Source organism: Ambystoma mexicanum, chromosome 1q (assembly GCF_040938575.1).
Source record: "Ambystoma mexicanum isolate Mex_15411 chromosome 1q, UKY_AmexF1_1, whole genome shotgun sequence".
NCBI classification, from domain to species: Eukaryota; Metazoa; Chordata; class Amphibia; order Caudata; family Ambystomatidae; genus Ambystoma; species Ambystoma mexicanum.
In genome coordinates, this window is record NC_090922.1 from 246855017 (window position 1) to 246882709 (window position 27693).

General features: G+C 44.2%; 1 protein-coding gene across 2 annotated transcripts in view; it reads right to left on the reverse strand.

The window, feature by feature from the left end:
* The window catches only part of HSPBP1 (HSPA (Hsp70) binding protein 1), a 448201-nt gene that overhangs the window by 287037 nt on the left and 133471 nt on the right, over positions 1-27693 (reverse strand). For both annotated transcript variants that reach the window (XM_069638225.1, XM_069638217.1), the window contains exon 5: positions 23622-23777. In XM_069638225.1, the coding sequence (XP_069494326.1) occupies positions 23622-23777 (156 nt within the window). The remainder of the gene's footprint in view (positions 1-23621; positions 23778-27693) is intronic.

Here is a 27693-nt window from a genome sequence, read left to right on the forward strand (position 1 = left end):
ACATTCCTACCGTTAGGATCTAGTATCATAACACTAAAGAACGGTATTGGAGAACCGTTCTTTAGTGTTAGGATATAAGAAAATGTGCCATATTTATTCTAAATTGCCTCTCCTTACGCCGCGAGTATTTTCATTTTCGTTCTCAGTTCTAATTTATATGGAAGTTCTGAAATGTGAGTATTTATATTCATATGCAGATATTTGTATTGGTGAACTTGAGAAAGTGATAGAGATTCCAAATGAATTTGAAGTTATTCTTAGCCATATTGTGATGAAACACCATTACGTTAGATTTTTCAGCATTAATAGTCAGGCGATTCATTGTTGCGTATGTATCGAAAGCGGCTAGTTTTCTTTGTAATCCAATCGGCATCCTATTTAAAATCACCAGATCATCTGCACAAAAAAGGAAAGATATTTTTCTTGAGCCTAGTTTAGGTGGAAAGGAGAGTCCAGCTTCAAATGCAAGGCTAATGTTGTTGATATGAAAGTTAAATAATATAGAGGCAAATACACAGCCTTGCTTCAGGTATATGTCTGTGGCTATTTTATCTGAAAGTAATCCACCCTTATTAAGTTTGACTCTTAAAGATGTGTTGGTATAAAATGGACACATTAAAAATAAAATATATAAAGGGCATTTGGATCATGCAACCTTTCACCATAAAATCGCTCACACTGAATCGAAAGCTTGTTTAAAATCATGAAAAGCCAAAAAGACTGGTTGTTTAGTTCAAATCACTTGCCTCTTGATTGCGGACAGAATGAACAGATTTTAAAATTTGCTGACACCTTTAATAAAACCAGATTGATGAGACTCTAAAAGAGCATTAGAGTTAATCCAGGTGGTTCTATCTCTTAGAACTAAGCAAGCTAATATTTTGCCTGGTATGTCTAAGAGAGCAATTGATCTATAATTGGATGGGTCGGTACGATTTCCTTTTTAAAAATCGGAATAACTACAGATTCAGTCCATGATAGAGGAATAAAATGTGTCCGTATGACATTTGAAAATATTAACATTAAGATCTTTGCCCACTTTATTGGGTAAGCTTTAAGCGTGAAATTAGATAAAGAGTCCTTGCCCGGTGCTCGAAATGTACTTAGATTTTTTATTAGAATCTCGTTATCGAGTTCGTCAAAGTGAAGTTGACCACAGTTTGGAATGGATGGGGGCCATGTTGTTTTCTTTTTGAGTGCCTGTATTCAAGAGAGTATGAAAATGGATAGTCCAAGTCTGATTTAAGAAGAAGCATTGTCCAGATTTGCCCAGTGGATTTACTGGTCATTGATCGTAGTATCCTTTCTGCATTTTCTTGTTTGATCTTAAAATGAATTTGTTTGATACAATTTTTATCTACAGTTTTGAGTGTACATCTTTGTTGACTGGAAGAAGACAAGCAGAGGTTTAACATCTGGATTTCTAAGTTGAATCTATGCGTGTGTGTAAATAGAGGACGATCACTTAGTGAGTGCGATTGTCTGATGAGATTTATACAGTCAGTGTATAATGGTTCATGCGTCATCGGAGATCAATGCGATTTAAGCAAATCTAGCTTTTGAGAGGTCCATGAAAGGAGATTCCTGCATTGATTCAACTTGAGCGAAATATTTGTAGCTTCATTTATCACGGATTTGTACGGAAGCCACTGTAGTAGTAAAATGTCATGTTCACTTGCTTGATCTGGTATGATTTGAAAGGACTGTACCGGTTCACCGCATCTAGAGAAACAAAGGTATAATCTATTACTGAGGAAGAAATGCCTCTTGACCAGGTGTAAGCCGGAGGTACGTCTCCTGACAAGTTACCATTTAATATGACAAAATTCCTTAGTGCCATGAGCGTCATCCACTTATCCGCTCTGGATGGAGTTGTTTTTGAGTTTGTTTTAAGACAATTGGTGTTTAAATCGCCCATGATTAGAGTCATGTTGATTGTTGAATTAAATCGAACATTGATTCAACATGCATAAGGAATAAGTAATCGCTAATGGCTGCCGGGTTCCAATAAAGGTTTAGTAGTGCCATGCATGAAATAAGGGGTGTTGGCATAGGTGTGGATAATTTAACTAATTGAAAGCCGGAGCAAGGAGTTGCCCAGGGCTGCAGATGAATGAGCAACTAACTGGCCAACAGTGGGACGTCCTTTTGCTTCAACATGTGAAATTTGGAAGTTTGGGCAGATTGATTGGTCAGTTATCCATGTTTCCTGAAGCACGATAATGTCATATTCCACTAATGCTTTTGCTACGCTGGTTAGCGGATGAGCAAAGCCTCTGGTGTTCCATGTGGCTAGTGTGCAAGAATGCAGGGTCTTGGGTACATTAATCTAGCAGGTTTGCTGTTTTGCACGGTTTTGAACTGCTTTGGAAAGCGATGTCCATTTTGAAGTTGGCAAATTGGGAACTTGTGGTTGAGATGTTTCCCGACTCTCCTGCAAGGTGCGGTTACAGGAGCAATTACAGTTTGTCGGAACCGTGGTAGTAGATAGAGGCTCAAGGAGTTTAGCTCGGTTTGGTTTGGGATAAGGCTGTAATTGCAACAGGAACCCACATTATTGCAGTTTATTCCTTGTCTTCTATAATGAGTGTTTAACAATGTTTGAATGGAGATCAAGAACTATGTTGTCCATGTTAGAGGAGTCAATTTAGCGGAGCGATCTTATGTCTTTTGAGGGGTTTGCATCTAACTCTGATTCTTTAAACAACTGTGAGAAGGGTGATCTGTAAGGGCAGGGATCACATGATGCTCTCTCTAACATTGTTATCACTATTCTATGGGTATCTAGAAGAACCATGTCATTACCCCACATTGTGTGGGGCCTGGAGCATTTTGCACATTATTTGGCTGGAAAATAAAGTCAGGAAAGGTGCAAGAGGAGGTTGACTGAAGGCCTTTGGATCCAGTACCACGAGGCCGGTGTCCAAGGATCTTTTTTGGTCAAGGGTTAAAAAATGTGGGTAATCTCACTAAAATTGGCGACGTAGTGAAAGGGAACGAAATAATACCATTTGCGGACCTAATCACTACCTTCGCTCTGCCGATAAATGAGCAGTATCACTACACACAACTCAAACATGCACTACAGGCCCATCTCCCTGAGATGATTGAATGCCTGATTATACCCCTTTAGAACGTAACCTATTCCCGGATATGATTAAAAACAAAGTCACATCCACAATGTACAGTGCCATAACATCCTTTGCCACCGGGGAGCTATCGAGCCTGAAAGCCAAGTGGGAGGGGGACGTGGGTGACATACTCCCAGAGGAATGGGTAACTGCCCTGATGTTCCCCAGAGAAACAGCGATCTCCTCCAGGCTAAGATTGATCCAACTTAAAGTACTGCATAGAATATACTACCCGAGGGTAGCACTATTCAAATGGGGTAAGATCTCCTCTTCAGCCTGTCTGAGATGCAAACGAGAAGAGGGCTCATACTATCACATATTATGGGACTGTACCATAATCCAACAATACTGGCAGCAGTGCTGCGATGATCTTTCAAGGGTACTGGGTAGAACGATCCATAGAAATGCAAAACTGTTACTGTTGGGGATAGATGATGAGGTCGAACTGTCACGCTACGAAAAACTGCTCTTATTCACAACCAATGCGTTAATCAAGAGAAATATAGCGCAACTCTAGGGCTCTGAAACGGCACCAAACTATGAGCAATGGACCACGGATGTGAACATTTGTATTGCAATGGAGAAAAGAGTCTACACAGCCAGGGGCTGTCCTGAGAAAGGCCCAAAAATTTGGCAAAAGTGGGAGGACGCACACTGAGAGGTAGCCCCCGTCAGGAATTGGGCTAACATCCAAGGACATGCACAGAGATTGAAAATCACATACTACTGGCATAACAAAGGCAATTGACAGTGCTAAGAAGCTTCATTGTAATGGATAGGTAGAATGCACTTGTTGGTGGGTGGGGAAGGGACATAACCTTTATCTCACTGCGCGAGAAGTATGTTTTCTTTATGCGTAAAAAACAATAAAAAATGTATTGAAAAAATGTGGGTAATCAATGTCTAAATTGACACAAACAATTGGTCGATTATTGTGTGGTTGTGTGTTTGGATGGTGTAAACTTTGAGAGATAATGTCAATTTACAGAGGAATAGAGTTGGGGTACACAGATAGGTTCATTAGTTCTTCATCAACCACTTGTACATCTTTATTAGGAGCAATGGCAAGAGACAAATTTGCATTGGATGGATCAAACAGAGGCAAGTTACCTTGTGAGGACTCATCCACTTTTCTCGGCCAAAGAGCAGACCCTTCAGTGCCTTGTTCATGGTCAGGTGGCACAATCGGAGGGGTGTTGGTAGAAGGGTTTGAATCCAAGTGTTAAGAAGGGAGTGTAATACTCTCAACACATTTTGGGGTTTTTTGTTTGGAATTTTTCATGGTCAATTTTAGTAGATTTGTTTTTTTTTGTGGTTGAGGTACCACCACTTGATTGCATTTCTTATTTTTTCTTCTTCTACGAGAGTGATGATGAAACAAGTTAACGACTGGAGCTTCCACTCCTTTGGTACTACAAACTTTACCATTTGAGTTTTATATGTCAGAAGTGTTTTCTACATGGATAATTGATGGAGTGGGGGAGGAAGCTAACATGACCAGGGAGGCGGCTGCTGTAGGATTGCTCTTCAGCCGATTATTAGCAGTTTCTATCATAACCTGATAGGGGGACAGTGTTGGCCGGGTTCATAACAGATTTGACATCTTGTAATGTATTCGAAAGTCGCATTATTTCCGTAGCAGTCCAGTCTGTTTTTTTAAAGTAAAGAGTTCACTGCGTCATTATGAACAAATCCATCACTTCAAAGAGCTTGGCTAATGACATGATACTGGTATTAAGGGCCATTAGACTAGTTTCTATTGCAAGTGAAGACGGGTGAGAAAAGTCAAAGGACGGTCGTGGAGTGGGTTTAGCAAAGGATTCACTCGAAGAGGACTTTGAGGTTGAGGTATTCGTGGTTTCAGGAGCTTCTTAAGTAGGAAAAAGGTTTGGCGAGTTGGAAAGTCGGCTGGTGCTTGCAAATCCAGATTGCAGAGGGAGCTCAAAGGGATGGGCCTTTGAGGGGAGAAAATAATTAAAGTCTAAGGGGGCGGAAGGAGGGAATGACAAGTTATGAGTGGGTATATGAACAGCTAGGGGTCTGTCAAGTGAATTGGAATGTAGAACTTGCGAGTAAAAGGGAGGAATGGCGCTAGAATCAACCGTGTGGATTATGGCTGCTGTGCCATAAGTTGGTCCTGGACAAGGAAGGCCCAGGGGAGTAGAAAATATATCATCATTTTTCTCAAGGTTGGAGGGAGTACATCATATTTGTAAGGTGGAGTCTGAGACTTGGTTAGCAGGAAACAATGAACGCGTACTAGTTAAGTTGTTAAGAGCGCCGATGGGACATATAGAGCAACAAGACAATAGACAGTGAAACAATGAGCAGCACCACAAATGTGTCAATTACAAGGGGCTGCTGGGAACAAGTACGCAGTCAATGTTGTGCACGCTGGTTATTGGACTGCAGGTTGCTGAAAGCGAAATTACTTTTTAGTGCGCAAAGAGCAACTAAAGTAGGTGCGCAGTGGACTGGATGTTGAGGCGTATGTTGTCTCGAGTAGTAGAAGCAGCTGCAACAGTATAGGGAATGGATATTGCTGGGGATCGTCGCAGCGAAAAATCATTCAGTACACAACTTAAGCTGTCGAGCGCTGCCGTCCAATGCAATAGAGGCAAGAAAGGGAAGTGTGTGAACCACATTATTTTCAAATGCGTGAATACTGACGATTGAACAAAGGGAGTCTAAATTGAGTAACGTGGAGGATAGTTCGTCAGATCAGAGATATGGGGTGAGGTGCACAGTACCGGCTGCCAGCGGACAGCAGACAGCACTTGCGGTGCACTCCCGGTTGCGCACGCACATTGAGTGCATGTGCTTGTATTTATGGTGACACCTTAAAGGGGCGTGGTTTACACTATAAGAAAACAAAATACAAGGTTTAGTATCCTTGTATCGTTGAAATGAAGTCGGAATGAAGCTAAATTACGTTGAAGTACTGATAAGTATGCTGAAGTAATGATGCAGGTTCATTCCATATACCGTAGTGTAAAACCAAGAGTTCATAGAAGATTAATGAAGTTGGCACGTAGCACGGAGAGACGAACAACAAATCTAGCAGGTAGCATACAACACAAGCGGTGCACTCCCGGTTTGCGTTTATTGAATGTGATCCCAGACAACCTTGCAATGTTGTCTAATATTTCCAGTATCAGGGGTAAATTGTGTTGTAGTTGGCATAGGTAAAGTAGCACGTCATTGGCGTATAATGAGAGAGTAGAATTTCCTATACATATCCCAGCTTCGAGGTATTCTTGCCCAAGCTATGCAGCGATGGGTTCCAGTGCCAATATGTAGAGCATTGGGGAAAGAGGACACCCTTGGCGTGTCCCTCTTTGAAAGTCCCATAATTTGGATATATGTCGCCCCGTTCCAACTCTTGCGGTGGCGTGAAGTATTTTGACCCATTTCCTAAAATATGCCCCAAATCCAAAGCCCCTCAGTGCAGTCCCAAGAAACTGAATCAAAAGCTTTAACCGCATCTAGTGATGCTACTAAACATTGCTCTGGGCGCCCGTTTGTCTGTTCAATTATGTGTTGGAACTGCGTAAATTCAAGGTCGTGCTGCGACCTGGTACGTAACCAGTTTTACACTGGCGGAGTCGAGATGCAAGCATTGTCGTCAACAACTTTACATCACAATTTAGCATAGCCAATGGTCTGTATGAGTCACATATATCTGCTGGTTTCCCAGGTTTCAGGATGGGAACTATCCATGTTTCTCTCACTGTGTCAGGGAGTTTCCCTGTTTCAAAGGGCTCTTCAAAGACCTTCAGGAGCGTCGGGGCTACTGTACCTTCATATGTTTTATAAAATTCCGGCGGGAGGCCGTCACCTCCCAGCGTCTTCCCTGAGGCGGAAGCAGTAATTGCTTACTCCTAGTCTTGTAAGGTGAAGGGATGGTCTAGGAGCTTGCGTTGGCCATTAGTGAACTAGGAGAGCTTAATTTCAGTAAAAGCTTCTGCTAGGTCTTCTGCACGGATTTGGGCATTATGGCTGTGCAATGTGGCATAAATGGCAAATATGTTAATTGTAGTTTGCACCTTCCATGGTTCCCCACATTCATCTCGCAAGAGCGTGATTGGTGTTCTGGGGTGCTCCTTACGGCATAACCAGGCAAGGAACCTCCCTGACATATCTCTTTGTGCGTGCATGAGCGCCGTGTTGGTGGCGTAGTCAAGCTTTGATAACCGTTCCCAAGTGGTCTGATGGTCGAGCCGGGCTTCTCGGAGGGTTCATTCCGCAGCCTGCCCTGTGGGTTGTATTACTTCCAATTCCCTCACTTTGAGAGCTTCAAGTTCCGCTTTTAATGGTCTTCGAACTCCCCCAGCTATTATGATTACTTCTCCCCTAGTAACCACCTTCAAGGTTTCCCAGACCATACCCAATCTGTCTACACTGCCAATGTTTTCTTCAGGGAAAAGGGTCAGTGCGTCTCAAAGTTGTTCTCGAAAGGCTATATCCAACAGGGCATCTGTGGGTAGGCGCCACGTCGGGACGGGGGTGCGCAGCGTCTCACAGTTCCACATCACAATAAGGGGAGAATGATCCGATATTACGCGGCCCATATACTCTGCGCTTGTAAAGTACTGTAAGTGTTCAGTGCTCACAAAGATGTAGTCTAACCTTTTGTGGAGATGAATAGTAGGAGTATTCCTTCAGATCTGGGTGCATCTTTCGCCATACATCTGTTAAGGCTAGCTCAGTCAGAGCAGTATTGAGAGCCGTCATTGCTGGAGAGGATCCGGACCAAAGTGGTATGGATCTGTCTTGTGTAGTGTCGCTAACGCAATTAAAATCTCGCCCCATATAAAGAAGGCATCTCTGTGGGGAGTTATATGGGCAGTGAGTGTTTGAATGTGTGTCTGTATAGCATTAGTTGGAAAATAGGAATTAACTATGACCACCCCCACACTACTGATGTACCCCCTGAGCATGACGTATCGGACCTCAGTGTCTCTATCACAGCTTAGGAACTGAAATGGGAGCGAGCCGTTAATCCATGAAAGGGCACCTCTTGCGTACTTCGAGTAAGGGGCCCCGTACACTGCGCCTCCCCAATATTTCATTACAGTCCCTTGCTCTTTGGTGGTCAGATGGGTATCCTGTAACAGGGCAACCAAAGTCTTCCTGCGTTGAAGAGATGACTTAACTCTATTCCTACGCATTCATGTACCAATGCCGCTCACAATCCATGCGATAATTCTCATCTGTGTCATACTTTCTTAGATGTTCTTTTCACTAATAAACACTGGTGCCCAGTGTTCCAGGAATCACACAAGTGTAGAATTGCAAGCGGTGTCATGCATATTGCAAACATTAACAATTTTTGCATACTCTTGAGTTGCATGCAGTATGGAGAAAAACAATTCTTAAGAATCACAGTGGCTGGGTAAAGCAAACAATACTTAAAAATTGACTCCTGGAACATGCCCCCCTCTCCCAACTATGCCCAACATAGGTCTGCTTGGGCCTGCTATCATTAGCAGACACCAGCCAAGCAATTCGACAGGTGTCCCCTGCCGACTGTTCGTATGGATCGGGGTGGGTTTCATCAGAACTCAGTGGGCTGTCTCCATCTCCGGCGTACTGGCTGCTTCTGTAACGGCATTGTTGGTACATTTTCTTGAGCTGTAATGTAGTTACAGACGTCCTCTTTTCAATGTCTGGGTGTTCCATAACAATGGTAGGTACTAGTTGCTGTGTCTAAGTGGCTTCAGTCTCTGTCTGCGGGAGCGGAGGGTCTTCGTACGTGTCCAGGTTGTTGTGTTTCAGCCCCATCGTTACTGCCTCCGGCTCTCGAAGAACCATGATCTGCCTGCATGTATCACTTTGAGCATTGCTGCATATGTGAGCATATATCTTATCCCTTTCTTCCGGAGCCTGGCTTTGACAGAGATAAATCTGTTACGCTGCTGCTGTACTAGCGGTGTGTAATCTGGGTAGATTGCTACTTTCAGCCACCACATTCAATCACTCTGCCTTCTCTGGAGAACTGCAGCAGTACTTCTCGCTCTCGGAAATTCAGTATTTTGGCTTTAATCGGGCGGGGTGTGACCCAGGTGGGGGCTTCTTCTGGGGGGGGATCTATATGCCCTCTCAACTGCAAATCCTTAAGTCACTTTGCCTGGGCATACTTCCTGTAGGAACAGATCTAAGATATAGGTTGTAGGGTCCCTGCCTTCTGCGTCTTCTGGTATGCCAAGGACACTGACTTGGTTCCTGCAGGAACAACCTTCTGCATCCTCAGCCCGCTGCTCGAGGAACGGTTTTAGTTTCCAGAGTTGTCAACCAGGCAGTTAGGTCGGTGGTAGTGTCAGTAGTTTCTTTTAGCTGTTCTTCTGTGTTCGTGACTCGCTCTGCCAGGGGCCGCACATTGTGGCGTAGCAGTTGTACATCTATTTTGACCTCATCTATCTTGTGTTCCAGAGAGGTTCGAAGTGCCGCAATCGCCGCCAGCACCATGTCTTCTTGCGGTTCTGAGTTGACTTCTTTGACTGCTGTTCCTGCACCACTCTACTGCAGTTAGCGCCTGTGTCTTCCCGAGTACTGTAAAGGAATCCATGATCGTGCCTTTCTGTTTATTCTTGGCGGCGGGCATATCGTCTGCTCTGGAAGTCTGCTGTCTGTGTCGTTGTTGATTGTGCTAAGATATCGTATTTAGAGGGTGTTCTCCTTGGTTGCAGTGGCACTCCCCGTTGGGCCTGCTGTTCTACGTAAGCGCGGTGCCAACTGATTATTGGGGTTATTTAACTGGTGCAGCTATGTTTATTGCTTCTAGTCTTGCATGATCATCCTTTAAGTAGTGACTTCAATCAATGTGCAAGTGGTTGGGGAATGATGGCATGTGTGTCTCTTTGACCAGTTCGTCCGCAGGGCCACATTAGGCATTTGCATAACAACGCAACCGGAGTGTCGACTAGTTCCTATGCGGACCAATGTGAGGCCAACTAATTTCCGTTTGTCTCATCTGAATAGGCTGGGATTCGGAGACCCAGGCCCAGGGAGGTCTGCCTATGTGCGGGTCTCTGTGTGCGCAGCACTCGCGCTGGAGGCTGTTGTGGTGGCGTTAACTTGTGCAGTCCTGGTTAGGATGCTGCGCACCAGTGCCAAGGTGTTGGCCTAATATACTGTATAAATGCGAAAGGGCATCAGGGGTAGCATCCAGCACCCAACTGAGTGTCTGTTCAGGGGGAAGGCAGTGCAGCCACTTATCGAATTTGTCTGCTGTCCGCAGAGTCCTTAACTTTGGCAATTTACAGTCATTGTCCTGTAGACATTCTCCAAAGGCAATGGCTTGAGAGCCCAGCCGTGTGCACTTGTAAGGAAGATCTGGACACTGCACAATGTAGGGGGCGAAGCTCCCAGCTGCAGTCTCAGTCACTGCGCATCCCGTTCCGCGTGTGTCCCGGTGGTCCTGTAGTCCACTGCCTCTTCTTGAGCCACTCTGCGTGTTTCGGTGGAGGCAGCGCAGTTGCCAACCTCGCAGCAAGCAGGCAGGCTTTGGATTGAAGTTTCGTCTGCCAACTGGGTCCACTAATTGAAAAGCGGGAGCTCCTGTACTTTAGGCGGTTGTCCGCCGACTGTAGAATTCATATTGGGTGGTAGAGTGTGGGTCCTCCGGCGCAGCCCTTTCTAGCCGTCAAGACCGTCTCCGGCTCCCAGCGTTCACAAATGTCTCCAGAATAGGGGGGTGTCCGCTGTCCTCTGGCGAGCTGCAGCTCTCTGGGAATGCGAGCCCTGCCTCAGTGGGTGGGCTTTGTTCTGATTTGCCCGCCACGCTCTTCCTCAGTGCAGTCACTCGTTCCCCAATGCTTCAGCACTCGTGTACCTGTTCTTGCTTAGTCCACAACTGGGTGCCTCAGCGCTGTTTACTCTGGTGGCCAGTTCCACCAATCTTCTGGGTGGCGTCCAGATCCTGGGTGCCTCTGAAGGGGGGGGGGTGCGCCGGGCCGCACACCAAGGCGGGCCTCACCAGTTCTCTGGGTCTAGACCTGCCAGCACCAATAGTTCTGGAAGCCGTAAAGAAAGACTTGTGCAGCAACTGCAGCCTTCTTGGTAACCGTTGGTGTCTCACAGTCGTTCCGCAGCTCTCTCTCAATGCAGCTGCAGCGCAGTGTAGCGACGCGGACAAGCTGCCATCTTGCCTTCATTTCTAGGCACATTCGGCTGGCCTCTAGTCGGTCCTTCAGCACCTCCGCAGTTGTAAACGTGCTAAGCTCCACTCAATCCAGGCAGCAAGTGCTGCCAGGCAAACGTATCAGCAAACCAGGTGCCGGAAAAGAAGTTATTTATCGCAGTGTCAAGGATCTTGTAGGATACACGCCAGAGCTTAGTGCAAACAGAGCCTCATGCCATCAGCTCAAGGCCACGCCCCCGGCACCGAGAGCATCCTTGTGTCAGCCATGAATGATTTGGCTCAGCTATCCGATCAGGCTGGAGTTGGCGGACTGATTTTTTTTTTTTTAGATCAGTCCTCTTTGATACAGTTGATCGCCGCATCCTGCTGAGTCGTTTGGCCATGGCAGGTGTCTCAGGCCTGGTTCCATCTTGGTTTTCTTCTTTTCTCTCTGACAGAAGTCCGATTCTCTCTCTTCCTCCTTTCAGGTCCTCTCAGAATGCTCTTTCATGTGCGGTTACACATGGTTCGGCCTTGTCCCTGATACTATTCAATGTATATATCCAGCCTTTAGTTAGTCTCATCCACTCCCACGGCCTCCAATGCGACTCAGCTTAGGGGGTGCTTGGAGTCTGTGGGGTGGTGGGTGGGCAATAATTGGTTGAAATTGAATGGGGACAAGACCGACATTTTGATGGTCGGCCCCTCTTCCACCGCTTCCCTGTGGACATCTGCTTTCTGGCATTCTTCTGTTGGTTCTCTTCCCATTCCGGTGCCCGTGGTTAAGGACCTGGTTGTGAAGCATACCTCTTCTCTTTCCATGGAAGCTCAAATCAGTGCTGTGTGTCAGTCGGGGACTTTCATTTCAAAATTCTTCGGAAAGTACCATCTCTTCTTCCTGCTGCACTTCATGGCCCAGTTGTGGCGGCACTGGTGTTGAGCTGGACTATTGCAATTTACTTTACCTGGCTCAACCCCAATACCTTATTCATCGTTTGCAACTTTTAAGAATCTTCGGGCCAGGGTAGCCCTTTTGGATCTCACATTTGTCCAGTGTTGCGCCAGCTACATTGGCTCCCAGTGGATAAGCAGGTTGCTTTCAAGTCACTTTGCATTGTGCACGGAGCCTTTTATGTTCAATGGGCTAAACACTTACAAGTTCCAGCGTTATACTCCGGCTCGGTGTCTTCGTTCTCAGGACAGATGTCTAATTCAGACTCCTTGATTAGAGACTGGCTAGAACCGGCGGCCAAGCTTTTTCTGTTGCTGTTCCCAAGTTGTAGAATTCTATTCCACAATAACATAGGGCCACTGTGAACCATCTAGCATTTAGACATGCTTCAAAAAATATTCGTTTTTGTTTTTAGTTTCTTGCCTCCGCTCTGTCTGCTGGATATTTTGCACCAAGGTACCTCTTTTGTAAGTGCGCTCTATAAATTAGGTAACATAACTGAAAACCTCTGGAGAAAAAAAAAACATTTGCCGAGACCTTTGCCAGAATGAAATGCTACATTCAGTACCTTGCCATATACCCATGAGCGGCAAGCCTACTAAGCATTTTTGATAACTGCTGTTCAGTCATTACTTCTGAGAAAGATGGGCCCATACCTGAATATGAAACTGGTAACTTTTGGTAACATTCGTCAGCTGCCTTCAAGTTCTGTCACAGAATTTTAATGGAATGGACTAGTTCCTGATTGACTATGCCATTCTAAAATGTAGAACTTTTACTTCATTCATTCTTGGTTGTGTCAATGATTAATAGCTGTACAAGTCCTCAGACAAAAAAAGCAAACCTAATCTTTCAAAGTGTCACCTCAGTGCCTAAAGGTTGGGATGAAGTACTTCTATTCAAAGGCAGCATTTAGTTTCCACCAAACTTAAAATTCCTTGTGGACGCCAAAAGATTCGGCCTTTGTCTAATCTGTCCAGAAAACATCACTGCCGAAGTATTGCCTATAATCTATGCGCTCTTTGGAAAAATACATTAGGGCTGCCATTTTTGTTTTCAGTGTGAGCAGTTACTTTTAGCCTAGCTAGTCTCACATGTATGGCATTCTTACTCCATTATTTTCTGCTAGTTAAGTCATTAACGCTTACATTAGCCCAGCCAATAGTGGCATCCAGACCCTCTGATGTAGCTCCTGATTTCCTTTTGATTTCCTGGATAATCTGCTGTTTTTTTCTTGAAGACATTTTGGAACAACAATTCCTGGGACGCGTGATTGCAGTTTTGAACTTTATTTGTAGGATATGTCTGAAAGTTGATCTGTGGGCCCAATTCCTGCAAATAAGTTTTGAGTTTTTTCTAGACTGGTGGGCGTCAAGTAATTTCCATAGTTCCGCAGAAATTTCTTTCAAACGTACTATGGCATTTATAAACACACCAGGTTTGATGTATGGTAGGATGTCCCAAACGCACCCAGGAAGATCTAATTGTTTAAACACCTGATTCTAATAAATAACTAACGGAGTAGAACATGGTTTGGCTTACATTTCACATCCCAACCCTTAATTACTTACTGTTTATGTAGTTTCTACATAAAGGCCATGGTTAACATGAACACTATTGGATATTTAAGAACATGTATCCATTTACACAATTTGTAATGGTGATTTACATATTTTGTAATGTGGCAGATTGCAGTATATACTGCACCAAAGTGTAGGGTGGTTATAACAGGATGTGGGAACAAACAATACTATTCACAGCACGAGAGGCACATTTCTGGGGTTTAGGGCATGGGGGTGGACAATGTGGAAGATAAGGGCCTCTAAAAGGACAGATCAAACTTGCAAGCGTGCTACAAAGTATACAGATCAGGTTCAGGCTATAAAGATCTCTGGTCTACGTCATGGCACTGCAGTGGGCTCCTACATGGTTGAACGCTCCACATTAGTGAGGACAAAGAAGGGAAGGACAGGCCTGGAAGTATAGGTAAATGAAATTATATAACTTGTCATAGATCTTTCTCAGACTTGCCTATGACTATCCGGCATGGATAAGATACTGACCAAAGGCCTGAGGGAGAAGCTAACTTTCAGTTCCCTTTGTAATCTCTCAAATACATATTCTAATTGGATGCCACAGTGAAGCTTATATTAATTTTTGGAGCCGTCTGAAGAAAATGTCAGTTAACCATGTCGATTCTTTTTGGTCGTCAGGCCATAATTAAGAGGGGTGAACTGTATCCAAGTTAGTATGTGCCTGTGGATGCTTGGGCTGGGACTGTTAGCTAATCCTTGGTGCCCAGAGCAAAGTGTTCTATGTAGAATTATTTGCCTTGTGGAGAGCCAACTGAGAGCTCTGAGTGATGGGGAGATACGAGTCACATGGTTTGAAGCTAGAAATTATCCAGACAGTGTTTACTAAAGGGTGATGGATCAGATCTTTTTTTGAGAACCATGCACTGTAGGAGGTTGCGCAGTAGTCCAATCTGGACAACTCTATGGTTCAGATCACTGCAGTGTTCAAAGGCATTTAAAAGTGTTGTACAATCTTTTTGATCTTGCGCAATTAGAAGAAGATCTTTGTGAGACTTTGTTGATTTCTGGGACACAAGTTATTATCAAGAAATAATCCTACATTTTTAGCTTTATGAATAGGGTTATGTGCAGAAACCCAAAAGGTAAGCCATTTCAGAGGTGCGGTCATTGGGTCTGATCCAGATGGTTTAAGTCTTCTCCTAGTTCAAGCAGAAATTGCTATTGATTGTCAGGTCTTAAGGAAGGTAAGACTATGGTTGTTTATTTGCTTGTGGGGTCATTTATGAGAGAACCTGAAAGTTGTCAGTATACATCTGAAATATGGACATGAAGGTTCCAATCACGTCATATATTGGTTTGACAAAAACATTAAAAAGCCAAGTGAGGATGGAACGTTGTGGTATTCCTCAAGAAAATGGATCTGTCAATTTTCTCGATCAAAAGTAGGAGATGATGTGGTGCTCCAATGTAGGCCCGAAGCCTACATAATTCCTATGGAGGATGTTGCATGACCTTCTGTATGTCATGAGGTCCATGGTTATTATTGTCAATTACTTTACCTTGAAACAAAAGGTTGGTAATAGGGTGGTAATCATCAGCAGTGGTAGGATCCACGTTAGGCGGGGCATGATCACTGCTGTTTCGAGGGCAGCAGGGACAATCCTGCTTGCCAATGAGGTGTTGAAGGGCTCTGGGTTAGTTTGTGCCAGTATCTTAACAACATCTTTATCAGGGATGCAGGGGCAAGGGTGGTATTATTCAGCTGAAGCCTTGTAGATTCCTACCTGGAGTGATTAGCACGTCAGAAGTGGCAGGAAAAAATCATGCAGTTTAACAGTTGCTGTTAGTTAGCTTTGAAAGGGATGCAAGATCTTGTTAGATTTGTAATGTTATTTTGAATTTTCTGCATCTTATTTTGGAAAGGTGTGGGTAGTTTGATTGCTGGCTTTGCTGTGAGCAGGGTTTTTGACTGTAAATGCATTGGATTTGCTAAGCTCCGAGTAGATTGTCAATACTTCCGAAGTATTCTGGGCTGTAGTGATATTCTGGTAAACAGCATTTTTCCTACTCAGTGGCGAGATGGGAAACCCTACTGGTAATTTTGCATTCCATTTTGTCTTCAGGTTTTTAAACTATCACCATAGGCACTTCCAAGTTCCTCAGGAAATAGAGATCCTGTTCGAATCATTTATTAACCGTTTTCATCAGAGGTTGTGTAATGCTTTAAATCTATTTGGGACAATCATGTAAAGTGTTCTGACTAGATATGATATGATATGATGTGGCAATTATAACGCGCCCGTACACAAGTGTTTCTAGGCGCGACAAGACAAGGAGGGGGAAACAAGGGAGGACAGTATAACGATCTTACTAGTTCTTGTGTCATTCAGATTGTGCAAGTGCGAGGAAGAGGGAAGGGGAGAAGTGCCAGGGGGGAGGCGAAGGGGAGAAGTGCCAGGGGGGAGGCGAAGGGGGAAGTGCAGTTAACTCGCAAGTGCAGCCAGCAGGTGGCTCATAAGTGCACAGAGAAGGGACTGTAGGGTTGCAGTGCTGGGGAACACAAAGGCAGTGCGAGGGCAACTGGACATGCGGGAGCCTGGGCCCGAGTTCAGAGGGTGACCAGTGCGCAGTCAGGTGCATAAGCAGGGGAGAGGAAGAGAGGTGGTTCTGCTCAAGTTTGAGAGAGGTAAAGAGGCTGTTCCAGAGGGAGGCCCCAGCTGAGCAGATAGATCTGCCCCCAACTCTCTGCTTGGAGAAGCGTCTGACCCTCAGAGAGTTGGGAGATAAGGGCCTCTAAAAGGACAGATCAAACTTGCAACAGTGCTACAGAGTATACAGATCAGGTTCAGTCTATAACGGAGAGCTCGAGCAGAGAGCTCAAGAAGGAAGATGTTTTGGAAGAGCGAATTGGAGGTAGAGTGGTCCCAGACCCCATAAAGCTTTGTGCACAACGCAGAGGGTTTTGAAGTTGATCCTTGCAGCCACAGGGAGCCAGTAAAGAGATTTCAGAGTTCGAGAGATACGATCCCTGGGCTTGAGGCCAAGGACAAGTCTCGCCGTCCGATTCTGGATAAGTTGTAAAGGTTGAAGAGTAGAGACAGGAAGATTTAGAAAGAGGCTGTTGCATAGTCTACCTAGAGAGGACCAGAGCTCTGGAGGCAGTGAGCTTCTGGAGGAAAGTCAGAAAAGGAAGAATACCTCAGAGGAGGTGCAGCTGATAGTTTGACTTCTTAGAGATGTCAGATGTGAGGAGAGAAGGAGGGTGGAGTCGAAGATGACACCAAGGTTCTGAGTGAGAGTGAGAGAGAGATATTTCATTCGGCTAACGCGGACTGATTCCAAACAGATGAGGAGAGATGGAGAAGCAGAAGAGGATTGCAAGGTGTACTTTTGTTGTAAAATTTATGGTACTAATATTAACTTAAATCATACAGTCATCCAACAAATCTCAACAGTGCCATTCATTTAGTAAAAGATGGCGGTCAAACCAACTGATCTATCTTTTACATTTTAGGGGTGGATTGAAGGTGAAGATAAAGTCCATGGCATGGCTCTCTGTTAGGTCACAATTCAATTTTTGGCATTACTTGTGCTGCATCTGTGACTCCCATAAACGTTTTGGCAGCTTTCTTGGCTTGTAAACTTTATTTTTGCTGTAAGAGTCTTCCTGCAGCTGCAACACATTTTTCATGCTTTATTTTCGACAGGATTGTTATAAAAGCACACAATTCATCATAAATCTAATCATTAACATAAAAATGACATTACAAAAATTAATTGCGACATCAGTTGTTGAATAACATCATAGAGGTCTAAAAGCATAAAACATATAAATATTCATCGTTGCGGGATAAAATTCAGCTGTTGATCAGAATTTGTCAATGCCCCCTTCAATCTTAATCTCCATGCACACACTAAATATTTACAGCTGACATATACAGCAGGCAACTCACTAGAGTTAAAACAGGTTGCCATGGCCTCAGTTAACAGTCTACAACCTTGGATCAGAAACAGTGCCTTTAAAATCGTTTCCTTAATGGCAAAGTGTCTGAAGAGAAATAAGAAATGAATCATATCCTCATTTGTGTTGCCAAACAAGGGGCATGCTGCAGGTACATTTCTATCCCATTTATGTCTTATACATGCTATTGGTAGAGTCCCTAAGCACGCCTTGATGTACAAGAAGCGTTCGTATTTAGGATTGCCGTAACCGAGATACTACTCATACCCCACATTTGTCAATGCTACAATATCTTGACAAAGCAACTGAACCTACAGCCTTCGATGCAATGTCATGCACAACCATGCTGAGCGCTGCAGCTTAGATTACAGCCTTCGAAGAACTGGATATCGTAATTGGGTCGGTCCAGAATGTTCCAAGGTCGGTCCAGAATGTTGCAAGGCCTAGAGTGTCCAACAAATCCCTGACATGTACTACCCATGCCATGGACAACCCCCCCCTTCCTGGCTAATTACTTCTAACAAGGCTTCTCTATATTTGATAAGAGTCGTTTGACCATAATCTAAACCAGTAGTAAAGTGGACGAAATGGACAAAGGTGCTCAATCAGCATATCAGTTTCCAACAACAATGGTACGTTCGCCGTAGAGGATGGTAAACACAAGATACTTTAGTTACTTATTCTCTAAGACTGCAAGGGCACCTGCTTTTCATGTCCCCAACAGCTCTGCCCCATAGATTGCGGTATGTCTCGCCTGGGCTTCACAGGCCTAGAGCGAGACACGGACCGGGCCATCACCCATTTCAGAAATAAACCTAGCAAGAGCACCACTGTGCCTGGCCCGAGCCACAGGATGCCATCACTCTCACCCCTAGGTAATCATTATTGACCGTCTCGATAGAACCTTCATCCAACAACAAAGTAAGCCCTTGCAATTCCTTGCAGACGCTCGAGTGAACTATCATAGATTTAGCTTTTCCTATTTTCAAGGGCAAACCATTGTTCATACAAAAACCTACGTATAGCTTTAGTTGTTTGCGAGTCAGAAGTGATAGCAGCACTGCATCGTCGGGCTGGAATCTTTTTGCTAGCTAGCGTGGGGCATCAGTCTCAGCCCCCAATCAATTACACCATTAATGAAGATGCAAAATAGCTTGGAGGTTAGTACACAACCCTGGCTAACCCCCTTTTCAATGTAGATCATTCTTGTGGTGCTGCCATCAGTCCCCCATCTGACTACAGCTGTATTACCAGAATAGCAGTTTTGAATAGCAATTAGGAGACTTGCCGGGATGTTAAGCCCTTTAAGGACTTCCCCACAGTCGACATCTTGATACTGTGTCAAATGCAGTACGCAAATCAAACATATACTGCATAAACACACATCTTCCTTAGGACAGCATGTTTGTCAATAACCAAGCAAAGACGAAAGTTTGGTCCACTGTGCTCAGTCCCCCACAAAAACCTGCTTGATGATGGTTTACAATGTGTTCCTCACTGATCCAAGCTTCCAGTTGAGATAGCAAAGCCCTTGCATAGATTCCCCTCCTGCACCCAAGAGGGAAACTGGGGGATAGGCATATCTCTATTACCTTTCTTGTAAATTGGAACTATCTCTGCTTGCATCCAGGAAGCTGGAACTACTTTGTTTTTAGGAGCACATTAAATAGCTTGGTCTGACATGGAATCCAAATGACTGGCTCACTGACATACAGGTCAATTGGAACCCAATCTGGGCCATGCGTTTCCCCAAGTTTTTGACTAGCTGGGACTCTACCCACTACTTCTGATGAAAATCCAGTGGGTGTGGAATAATCCCCCCCCCATACCCACTAGCACTAGTTCACCGACACCGTTCCAACTGCTCGGCATCCTCTCTTCCTGGTAAAGTGCAGAGAAATGCTCAACCCAAGTGTGCGCAGGAATGCAGCCCTGTAGCAAAGCGGGCCCCAAGCTGCGACATGCTCCCATTAGGCTCCAGAATCCCCATTACCTATTGCTGTTAAGAGGGCGCCACAGGTACCATCAGACCAGGCCCTCGTCTTGATTTTTATTAGCTCATGATATTCCATTCTGGCAGCACGTAGCTCCAGTGTGCATGCCTGGATTCTTTTCCTAACTTAGTGGACTAATTTGCCCTTCACCAACCTGCACTCCTTATCATACCATGGAGATGTAGTCTCTGTGAGACCACAGACTATTTTCAACGATTTAGAAAACAGGTGCCCCAACTTGCCAGTCATCCTTTCATGCAAGTTAACTAAAGCAACACTATCCTGCAAGTCCGACTGCGCAAACTCAACTAGTAAGGGAGCAATATCAAGGTAGGCCGCTGGCAACATTTTATCTCAATCGAAGTTGCCCCACTTATATCTGGTGTGGCCACAAACAGCGAGAGATACACCTCCATGCAATGACTTACTTTTGCATGACGGTGTGAATCCCATAAAAGCCTCACTTACTTCTCCCACCAGCGGATGATGATCACTTTCAACCCTTTCATGGACATGAAGTACATAGAGCGCCAAGTCTCATTTTTTATATGCTTCCTTAGTAGCCCATATGGCTACCTCCTTGCCTCCAATAACCATTTTGTCCCTAGTTGATTTCTCTTACCCAAAAAGCATGATGGGGGAGTATACCAGCGGCTGCTACAAGTTTTGTTTATAACTACACCATCCAGTAGCCTTTTTACCACTTTGGTATCAAAAGGACCATATATTGTGGACATTGGGCTACCAATGCATTTTAAAAATCCTTCACCCTGGCCATTTTGTTTCATGGCCTCTCTATTTGAACAGACCCGGGAATGGCAGTCCTGCCAACATGCTCCTGGCAGAGTCCAACAAGACACCCTCCATGTTTTGTGTGGTGTGTGCAGTTTGGCTAGATAATCCTGACAGGATGGCTACCAAAGGAGTGTGCGTGAGTCTAATACCATTCCATAGATTGTATTTGGCTCTTACTTTGGTGAAGCTGGAGATTAAAGGTCTCTGGGGACCCTGTTGTACTGGCTGTGCCTCTCGTCCTGCTGAACGCTACTGCCACTCTGTGCTGGAGAATCTGGACCACAAGCTTCCACCTGTCCTCCAGTTGCTATCTGGTGGTTGACCATCTTTGCTTTCTGTCTCTGGTGCCCTCCTGAAGCCGCTTTGTCCTTGTGTTGCTGGCTGGACTCTGGGTAAGGACCCCTTGGTGTCTGGCTGGACCACAGTTGCTTGCTCCTGCTCTGCCAAATCCAAATCGAGCTTCGCACACCGGCAGTTACTCTTAACAGGACTGTTCCGGCTTCCTTGTGTGGAGCCTTTATTTTATTTTATTGTGCATTTGTAAGACGCTCATACATCAAGGAATTGTGGTTCAGGTTCAAAGCGCCCACAGGGCACAGGGGGTGGGGCACAGGAACAAAGGCAAATAGAATAAACTGATGAAACATGAAAGGGGCAGTCCTACTGGGCCTTGTGAACATTCAGAACGTACAAGTGCAGGGAGAGAAAGAAGTGACAGGGAAGGGAGGTGGGTGGGAGTGCTAGGAGTTCCACAGAGTCAGTTGTGTACAAGTGCCTGGCAGAGAATGCATGGTACAGAGTGATCACCTGCCAATATTAAGTGCAGGCCTGTGAGAACACAAGCCAGTGGGTGCCCGAAGGCAAGTGCTGGGATGGGGAGGAAGGATGAGGGCTGTGGGTGGAAGGCCGGGACCCAGAAGGACACAAGGTCCCAAGCAACCAATCAGCCTTTGTGCAGTAGTCGGCTGAGATCTTCCTTTGCGGACCACACTTGGTCACCCTGTTTCTGCTGTGCCTCTCTCATTGTGGGTTATCTTGGAGAGGTTTCTAATTATGTTTTATCTTTTGCTTTTGGCTGTAGTCCTCTACGGCACTCCGGAAACTGAATCAGAGCTCTGCACTGCAATCTAGTTGGACCGAATGCAGGAATCCTAGGTGAGATCTGCACCTTTGCCCCCTGGATGTTCTTTTTATAACTCCTCAGCCTTGGTCGTATTCTCCGATTCTTTTGGCCAACTTCTTGTCACTAGTCCTCTTTTTCAGAATCACTATGCCGTGTGTAGACCTCCGTCTGGGCCCCCTGACCACGGCTTTCTTCTATATTGGTCTACGCTTCCACTCTGCAGGAATCCCTCAGCACTCTTCTGATCCTCAAACCTGGGTCTGCTCATCTCCAGGTCTGATCCCCAACACTTCCCAGTTAGAAGGCTACTACAAACTACTTACATTTTTGCTATAACTGTGAGGAACAATGGGTTTGTCCTGTTAAATTCTATGAACAAACTTTCTTGAACTTCAAGTCCCTAAAACTACCCAAGATACCTGTGAAACAGCTCTGTGTCTTTATTTCCCATGTGGACCTGGATTATTGGAAGCCTTCACTGATTTTTTTAAAGAATGTATGTGATTATATATGCAGATTTCCCAGGATATACTGTGTGGGTTATTTTGTTGTGTGCTTTTGTGAAACTAACTGTATTATGGCTAGGTCACCTTACCATTGAAAGGGTTTGGACAAACTTGGTGAACACCCTGTAAACACACCACAGGTTTGGTATTCTTGAAATCTCACCATCAGAATTTAGACTGTCTTTATGAGCTGGTTGGAGCAGAAGCTGAGCTTATCCATTGTTTGTGTTAACAGATGTGTTGCTTTAATCTCAGGTAAATCTATTGGTGTTGGCTTGTACAGTGATCAGTTATTCTGACCATTTGGCTAAACAGGGAATTGATTTCAGGAGGACTGTGCATGCGAAGACTTGCAAAGGAAATGTTATAGTTGACATTTATCTACACGTTTTTTAATGAACAGATGTGTCCAACAGGTATGGCTGTGATGTTGCAACTTGCAGGGAATATCAGAGCAACTGTGTGTCCTTTTTCCAGCCGGATTATAGTCATTGGGTACAGCTGTACTGACTGCTGTGGTGTAAATGTCAGTGAACTAAGTTACTTTTCCGCCCAGAATATGGATTTCAACATTTTCCAAAATCTGGGATACGTTCATGGGTTTTTTGGGCGATATCGCGTTCAGAATGCCAAGAGTGAGTTGCTTAAGATTATTTTGGGTGGGAATATTAATTTTCTCTGTTGGGAGCTGGGTGATAGCTTTGTGGTTGCTGTTACTCCTTTCAGCAAAGTAAAATCTAGGTAGAGAATTGGAATGCTTTGAATAGTTGAATATGAATGGGTTTGTGCAACCTGGGTTGTAGAGGTGTCTGATCCCAAGGTCTTCTGACTTAGTATAGTCATGGAAAGGGGAGTTGGAGTTGGATTCAGCTAACTGGCTCTGGCGTCCTTAATGGCCTGAGTAATGCAAGGGTGATCAGAGTTAGCATCCATTTGCGTCATAAAAGGGCAAGCGTGCATTGTATCTAGAATGGAGGTTAAGATGTAGTCTAATTTAGTTAATGTGGAGTGTTTGGCTTGAAACACAAGGATTCCATTGCGATACATTTTGATGGTAAGCTTAGCTTCTTCATTTCAGAGATTGGGGGGTGGGGAGGGGACATGAAGGCAGTCCAAGAAGCAAGAAAAAATACGGGACAAAAAGAAGAAAGGGGCAGTGAAAGAAGAAGAGGAAAGAATTTTAGAGCGGTATAGTGGCAGTGAGACAAGGAAGGGAGAACGTGAAGGGAGCTGGATGCTGTAAGGAGAAAGTCAAAAAGGAGAAGTAGAGTCAAAGGATTCTTGCTGAGGGGATTTTACGTCTGGGAGCTACTGCCCTAGCTGGGAGTCAAAGTCTAGGCTATCACCTTAATGAACATTAAAGATACACTAAGACAGGCACAAGCCTTAACTACTTTCTTCAGCTGCAAGATCATCATACTGTGTGGTGGCTCTCTTTAGAAATCAGTAACATTGAGTGCAAACATATTTTAAAGGAATATGACATTTTACTGGGCTTTTACCTTTATGTTCAGGGTGGCTGAAAAGCAGGTTCTGCAACAGGAAAGCCGACTTCACCTTCAACTTCATCACATCGCTCTGCATGGCACGCATCAGCACAGAGAAGCCATCCAGTTTCAGAAACTCCAAAAGCCCAGCTTCCTGTTCCCTCACAATGCCTGAAAGAGAATAAAGCACAGATCATAAGACCACTACAAGCTATTGCAGTATAGAGGGTCACAGACATACTACATATATTCCTAATGGGATGAATCAACACAACACTTTATATGTTTTCAAAAGAGCTTAATGTTGCCCGTATGGATAGGGGATAAATGCCTACCCCTAAGGTATTGCTTTAAAAAGTATGTTCCATTCCTAAAACTATCTAAACAGAATATGTAGTAAAGGGATAGAGTGCAATTTAGCATGTTGGTTTTCTGGTATTCATTGCCCTTACATTTTCATCTCCATTTATCCATGTTTATTTTCTTGTCCTTTTATCTGCATTTCGTTTTTGTGTGTGAAGAAATGAGTTGTAGTATTTTTTCACCTTCACACACAAAAAAATGGACATCAGCGCTGTATGCCTGGAATATGACATGCACAAGGCTGGGCTCCTATATATCAATGTCAGTTCTTTGTTCAACTTTATAAAAATGACATACAAACAACTGCAATCATTTGTACAAGTGTCATGTGCACATTTATATGGTATGGCAACATTTACAAACAAAAAGCATTTGATTTATTTTCCTGCAAACTGTGGCACACGTAGAGATGGACTGCAGCAGGTCAAAATGAATTGCCTTTTCTATCCTTGAAAGTCAATTCACAAGATGTACTTGATGATGAAAAAAAAAAAAGTGAATTTACCACATTTTTCACTTTGAATCAAATGGATGCTACTTAAAAAGAAACTGATTTTCCTGTGAGTACTGCTAAGTTGAGCTATATCTATGCAGCCATTTAAACAGCTTGCTGTTCACACACTGTACGCTGCCAGTTTGCACAGCCATTGACATGGCGGAATGGGAAGAAGGAAAAAAAAAAAAAACGACAGCGTTTCTCTTTGCTATGTCTTTAACAAATATATACTCACAGGAAACAGACTGATACTGGTCTGTATTTATGTCTACAAATAGGTAAGAATGGAAAACTGATCCACAACTACAAACTGCCTTGTTTCACTACTGGTAGCAATACTGCCTCCCCTCTGCATCTCGGTCTAATCTCAGTTTTATTCCAGGTTTATAGAACCCAGCACACTTCTTTACACCACAACAAAGGCTCAGGAATGTAACGCACAGAACACTTCTTGGGACCAAAACACTCGCGAGAAATAGCATTTAGCATGCTGCATGCATCTCCCAGGAATATAGTACTCTGCTTGACCATCTCAGAGATGTAATGCTCAGCTCACACTACCCTCAAGGTACATATAGCTCTTCTCACTCTCTCAGCCAGCGTCAGATAGAATCCCCCTGCTGACGGGTTACCATCCTGGTCATGGTCTTTGCTTGGGTGCCTAGACCCCATGTTCTTCTCGATCTTCCCGGTTTCCTGGACTATTTTCGACCTCAACTCTCTCAGGCTTCACACACTTCTCAGCTCGCCTGCGCTGACAGCATTTTGCAGCTGCTGCTACGGCTCCCAGTGTTGCAGTCATTTCCTTCAGGCTTTCATGAGCATCTGTGTTGCTCACGTACCCCTTATCTGACTTTGGACTGGCCATTCCCTGTTAGGGAATCGTTTAGTCTTTCTGGTTGGATTACATGTTTAATTAAGCAATCTGTTTCACATGAATTTCCAGAATTCACGTCCGACACTTCAAATGGCGCTGAGGCCATTTTGGCATTACTCTTAAGTCCTGCCCTTGGTATGCAGCTCTGTGTCCGATCCTGCTTGTCTTGCATGATCTCCTGGATCCCTAGAAGTGAATAAGCACAAGGTCCATGTGGTGAGTTTAGTCAGGAGTGGATCTTCCCTTGGAGTAGGAGTGACATAGGCCCACAAAGAGTCTGTAGCAGTGAATTCTTTCTCCAAATCTCCCTATCTGTGCTCCAGTTTACTCTCAGCCTGGGTTTCTCATTATCTAGAGAGGTTGAGGACACAACTGAGCGGCTGCCAGTGGGTAAGGACCTACAAGAGGAAGACTTTCTTGATTAAGGAAAGAAGGACGCCCCTGAGTTTGGAGTGGTCGCCATGGCACTGGCTCGAAGGACCTGGTATGCTGACTATAATGGCACCAGAGTCCTCCTTAGCTCTTGGGAAGGTGTCAGGATGCTTACTTTGTTACACAATCCTGTCAGCAATCTAGAATATCAGGTGCGGCAGAGGTCTGTTTCCCGGTATCCACTAGGATACCGGGAGGCTTATAATGCTACGATATGATATGGCATAACGTGCCAATACATAAGTGTTCAAGGCGCAAAATGATGGCCATTGTTGGGCAAATGGGATACTGACCCTACCATATGACTATTAGGGAGATCAAAAATGCACAGAGCACAGTCATCCTTTAGCTTTTTGCCATGGTAAAGGGTCACATTTTTCCAAAATGTGTCAGTGAGGGAAAATTGATGCACAGGCTGTGGGGAAAAGATTAATAAAAACCTTGTCTCCATTAAAACACAAGGTAAATTTGATTTAGAACAAGGTTTATCTTAAAATAAGCAGACCAAGGTTTTCAAAGAGCCTTTACTTACAAGATTTGAAAAAAGGACTAAAGCTGACCATACAATGCATTCTGGAAGCCAGCATCATCCGACTTCCTTAAAGTGACAGTATCTTCCTATGGTTTGAATACTTACCTGTCCGATTCCTTTGTTTTTTCAGTTCTGCTGCAAGAGCGTAGGAAGCTGGAAACCGTTTAAAAATCAATTATGTGAAATGGGGGGAAAACAGTTTGTTTCTTTGTTTGTTTGTTTATTTATATTTACCCAGAATGATTGGGTCAATTAGCTTCTTTCAGGAGAAGAGCTGTATATGCAGATCAAGACATCTCCCTCTGTCCCTATGGATCCATTTCCTCTGGATTATTTTTTCTACAAGCACCTCCCCAAACCAGTCTTGCACACTGGCGTGATCAACCTGTTTTAGTATTTGTGTGATGTTTTTGATCTGCCTAAATGCAGTACTTTACAGATTAAACTATTGCTAGGGGGTTGGGTCATGTTTAGTCCATTTATATTTAATACTTTAAAAAGCAGGTTCAATGCCCCTCTGCCTCCCGCCCCCCCAGGGCCCCTCAGCTTTAGTAGGAAGGTGCAGAGAATACACATTACACTCGGAAAAGCAAGATACAGGAAAAGAAGGTCAAATGAAAACGATGGTAGATAATAAATGGTGCAGCACATGGAACCACGATGATGAAAAGAACTACAGAGTCCAACATGGCCGTTGCCTTTCAGGTCACCCACATTTTGGGCACCCACACTGTCACCTGTAGACCACTAACAGTCTTATAGAACCACATGTGAAAATATGGAGATGGGGAAGCAAATGACTGGATGTCTTCTGCAGCGTGGTCTGATGGATGTTCCATTAGCTTACACAAATACGCACCACAAATACGCACCCCTATAAACTGTCAATTCCCAAGAATCCCTCTAAAGTTTTCAATTTCAATTAGATTCACATAAAATTGTATGAAGACCAAAAAAAGGAGGCGCAGTGGAATAAATGGAGTAGCTGGCGATTTTGTGGATTGGAGAGACAATACCACCATCAGCGAGAGTTTTAAAAAAAAAAAAATAAGCTTTTCTGTGTATTCTCACCCTAACAAAATAAAAGAAGAACAGCAGCTTCAGCCACAGTCATATGAGCCAATGGGGAAAATCGAGCATACGAATTTGAAATTTCAAAATGACATTCAGGGAGATGTAAACAATATAAACATGCAGAAAACTAAACTCACTCAAAAATAATAAAGACTGCTCAGATCAGGCCTGAGTTGTTGCAACACTACTTCACTGAGGAATATTCCATAGCAGATCCTAAATTGGAGAAGTAATTGGCTGCCCTTTAGGCGCCTGATGGAAATGTAGGATTTACACTGTGTTTCAGGCTCTTTTGTGAAAGTAATGCCAACAG